The 5000-nt window shown below is 38.2% G+C and overlaps 1 protein-coding gene across 1 annotated transcript in view; it reads right to left on the bottom strand.

Annotated features, from left to right (window-relative positions):
- The window catches only part of LOC311124117 (uncharacterized protein), a gene marked incomplete at both ends in the record, with an annotated part of 14822 nt that overhangs the window by 8356 nt on the left and 1466 nt on the right, over nucleotides 1-5000 (bottom strand). Inside the window, one exon of the mRNA XM_084198325.1 lies at nucleotides 4391-4567. Coding sequence (XP_084054451.1) covers nucleotides 4391-4567 — 177 coding nt within the window. The remainder of the gene's footprint in view (nucleotides 1-4390; nucleotides 4568-5000) is intronic.

Below are 5000 nucleotides of genomic sequence, written 5' to 3'. Positions count from 1 at the left end.
TAAAGATGAGACTGTATATATAATAACACTATATAGAGTGGAGGATCCCTTCATAAAGATGAGACTGTATACACTGTACTGTACTATACTATACTATACTATACTATACTATACTGTACTATACTATACTATACTGTACAGTACTGTACTGTACTATACTGAACGGTACTGTACTGTAATATACTATACTGTGCTCTACTGAACCATACTATACTATACTGTACTGTACCTTTACTTTACTGTACTTTACTGTATTGCACTGTACTGTACTTTACTGTACCTTTACTGTACTGTAATGTACTATACTATACTATACTATACTGAACGGTACTGTACTGCACTGTACTGTACAATATTGTAATTTATTTGTTGGTATTTTATTAGGATCCCCATTAGCTGTTGCGAAATTTCCAGCTACTCTTCCTGTACTGAACTATTCTATACTATACTGAACTCTACTGAACTATACTGAACTATACTGTACTATACTGTACTGAACTGTGCTGTACTATACATAACTTTACTGTAATGTACTGAACTATACTGTACTATACTATACTATACTGTACTATACTGTACTATACTATACTATACTGTACTATACTGTACTATACTGTACTATACTGTACTATACTATACTGTACTATACTGAACTATACTGAACTATACTGTACATAACTGCACTATAATATACTGCACCGCACTATACTATACTATACTATACTATACTATACTATACTATACTATACTATACTATACTATACTATACTATACTATACTATACTATACTTTACGGTCCTATACTATACTATAATATACTATACTATACTATACTATACTATACTGTCCTATACTATACTATACTATACTATATTATAATATACTATACTATACTATACTATACTGTACTATACGGTCATATACTATACTATACTATACTATACTATACTATACTATACTATACTATACTATACTATACTGTCCTATGCTATACTATACTATACTATACTGAACTATACTGTTCATAGCTGTGATGTACTTAACTATACTTAACTATACTGTACTATACTGTACATAACTGTACTGAACTGAAATATACTGTACTATACTATACCGAACTATACTGAACTATACTGTACATAACTGTACTGTACTGAATAGGGGTGTAACGATTCGTTTTAACAACGATTCGATTTGTATCACGATTCGTGGTTGTCGATACGATTCAAGGACGATATTGGTTCATTTAGAACGATACGATCCGAAACGATTCAGTGACTTGAAATCGATTCAGTAACATTTTAGCCAAAAATTCAACCAGTGTGACTGAAATAAATACCTGGTAACCAGTTGCATTTTAATGGCTGGCAATAGTCTTGATATTTTTAACAGTGTTTCATGCCTCCATGCAGACCATCTGGTATTATGAAACTTACCCAGTTCCACAAAGGAGATCCCATTTATTCAGTGCAGCAGTTTTTTTTGCTCCACCTTTTTGTAAATAAAACTGCAGCAGCTTGACCACAGAGCGATGAAATGTCTCACAGTAAGGAACGTTGCGATCAGCTGATTTCGCGCAATTCTCCAGTGTGTGTGCAGTGCACAGAATGTGCACAAGGGAGTCTCCAACCGCAGCATGTTGCCGGAGTTTTGGCACAACGCCGTTGTAGATACCTACGTTGACAGCAGCCCCGTCTGTGCACACAGCGACCAACTTTGTTGTCCAGTCATCCAAGCCTGTGTCCTGGAAAAGTCTCACAAGTCCGTCTGTTATGGCCTGTGCGGTTCGGTCAGCACCCAATTCAATCAGTCCAATAAAGTCCGAAGTAAACTCTCCGTTGCTGGACACAGACACAATGTAAACTATTTCCTGCTCAGTTTTTGTGATGTCCTCAGATCCATCAAAAAGCAGCCCCCAAAATTCAGCAGACTGCAACTTGGCTCGTAACTCCCCGCTGATGGTGTGAGCGATGCTCTGCATGATCCGTGTGCCCCCTTCACGTGAATGATATGCACCTCCGACATTTACTCCTAGCCGCTTCAGTAAAGGAACATCCTCAGAATAGGAAGACATGGGACGTGCGTGTTTAGCTTTATGGAAAGAGAAAAATATTAAACAGAGCTTGCCGCTGTTCTTCATTCAGCTTGTCTCGCCATCTGGCAAGTGGGCGACTGGACATTTATTCTCGGCTAGCTTTTAGCAATGGCTTGCGCCACATTCGTGTGCTCCTTGCTCTTTTCATGTTTGTCAAATAAAGGATGGTTGAAATTCTTTGAGCCTTTATAAAATGCACCTGTTTTGTCTGCTAGATGTGGATTTGAGCGGCAAATCTTGCACCACATTTCAGTGCGCTCATCGTTAGCTTCAAGCCACTGCACATCTTGGAGCCACTTTTCCGAAAAAAGTATTTTCTTCGGCTCTGGCTCCAGTTGGCGTTTCTTTGTAGGTGGCGAAACGCCAAAGAAGCTGCTTAATGTCTGTTGCTTTTTGGACATCCCTGACAGTAGTTGACAAGCAACATGTCATGTGTAAGGTTAGATGAGAAGATCGGTCAAGTACGCAAAGGCGCGTAGTAACACAAGTGGCATTACGCATTCCTGATTTTTGTCGCGCTTGCGTATCTGCATACCAGTTATGTGCACCCCTGCATATAAAGTCTGACGTGCTTAAATCCAATGGGTTATTTCCTAGTATCGATACAATCGATTTATTACATTTTAAAACGATGTTAGATCGATATATGTTGTCCAAAAGGCCAACTCGCCGAGCACAGATCGATGTAGTTGGATCATATGAATATAAACCGATACATCGATGTAGTAGATGGATCGTTACACCCCTAGTACTGAACTATACTGTACTATACTGTACTATACTGTACTATACTATACTATACTATACTATACTATACTATACTATACTATACTATACTATAATATAATATACTGAACTATACTGTACTATACTATACTATACTATACTATACTATACTATACTATACTATAATATACTATACTATACTGTGCTATACTCTACTCTACTATACTGTACTCTACTATACTGTGCTATACTGTGATATACTGAACTATAATGAACTGAACTGTACTGAACTATACTATACTGTGCTATACTATACTATACTATACTATACTATACTATACTATACTATACTATAATATACTATACTATACTATACTATACTATACTATAATATAATATACTATACTATACTATACTATACTATACTATACTATACTATACTATACTATACTATGCTGTGCTATACTGTGATATAATATACTATACTATACTATACTGTGCTATACTCTACCTTAATCTACTCCAGTTAACTATACTGGATCTTTTTTTTCCTCAGTTAAACTGGTCTTGGTCTGGTCATGGTCTTAATACATTGATCCTTGGTCTGGGTCTCAGGCGTTGATCTGGGTCTGGATCTAAAGGGTTTCCGGTCTTGACTTAATCTCTGGTACTCACACCAATTTTATACTTTTGAATCCATGTGAGTAGTGGACAAGCGCACACCTCAGGAAACGTTGTAGAGTATTGAAATGCATGGCCAGCAGGGGGCTCCATTCCCTCCAAGAGCGACTTGAATTGTCAGATCCAACCTCACTCAACTTCATTGGCTCACAGGTTTAAGATATCAACCTCATTTATAATACATTTTAAAAATATTGGTCTGTAGAGGCTTTACACCAAGTTTCTGAGAAATCAGCTTTCAAAATGGCGGAGGATCCATCATGTTGACATCATTGGTCCTAGAGGAAAATGTGTTCCTTGGTTGGAGTGGAACCTTTGTGCCAAATTCCGAGGCTCTAGGTGGAACGAGGAGGCGGGGCTGACCTTTTGAAGTCAAAGGTTGTTTATAACGACACCATTTGGACGAATTGCACCACATGTAACCAGATGTATTCAGCCACCAACTTACACCATCCTACCAAGATAGGTCGCTGTAGGTCTTACAATTTCAGACCAACTTACACCATCCTACCAAGTTAGGTCGCTGTAGGTCTTACCATTTCAGACCAACTTACACCATCCTACCAAGTTAGGTCTCTGTAGGTCTTACCATTTCAGACCAACTTCCACCATCCTACCAAGTTAGGTCTCTGTAGGTCTTACCATTTCAGACCAACTTACACCATCCTACCAAGTTAGGTCTCTGTAGGTCTTACAATTTCAGACCAACTTACACCATCCTACCAAGTTAGGTCTCTGTAGGTCTTACCATTTCAGAGCTCTAGCTCTCCAAAAATGGGATAATAATTACACTACTACTACTACTGCTACTACTACTGCTACTACTACTACTACTACTACTACTACTACTACTAATAATAATAATAATAATAATAATAATGTTATTACTCAGCTGGAAGGCTGATAGTTCCTGGTTGGCCAGGCGTAGTTTCTTGTATTCGTCCTCCAGGGTGCGCTGTTTCCCAATGAGGTCAACTCTCTGGACATCTTTAGCTTTGGTCTGCTGCTGCAGCTTGATGACTTCATTCATCAGGAACTGGGTTAACCCTTCTTGACCCTCCTCCACTACAAACAACACACACACACACGCAGTGAGTCAACCATCATAACTCCACAGTGTCTGGTGTCTTGTGTACACAGATGATGGTTATAGGAACAGATGATGGTTATAGGAACAGATGATGGTTATAGGAACAGATGATGGTTATAGGAACAGATGATGGTCATAGGAACAGATGATGGTCATAGGAACAGATGATGGTCATAGGAACAGATGATGGTTATAGGAACAGATGATGGTCATAGGAACAGATGATGGTTATAGGAACAGATGATGGTCATAGGAACAGATGATGGTCATAGGAACAGATGATGGTTATAGGAACAGATGATGGTTATAGGAACAGATGATGGTCATAGGAACAGATGATGGTTATAGGAACAGATGATGGTTATAGGAACAGATGATGGTCATAGGAACAGATGATGGTTATAGGAA

The sequence above is a fragment of the Coregonus lavaretus genome (assembly GCF_964263955.1).
Source record: "Coregonus lavaretus genome assembly, contig: HAP1_SCAFFOLD_7846, whole genome shotgun sequence".
NCBI classification, from domain to species: Eukaryota; Metazoa; Chordata; class Actinopteri; order Salmoniformes; family Salmonidae; genus Coregonus; species Coregonus lavaretus.
The sequence above is the reverse complement of the archived record's forward strand: the minus strand, read 5'-3'. Positions and strand labels throughout refer to the sequence as shown.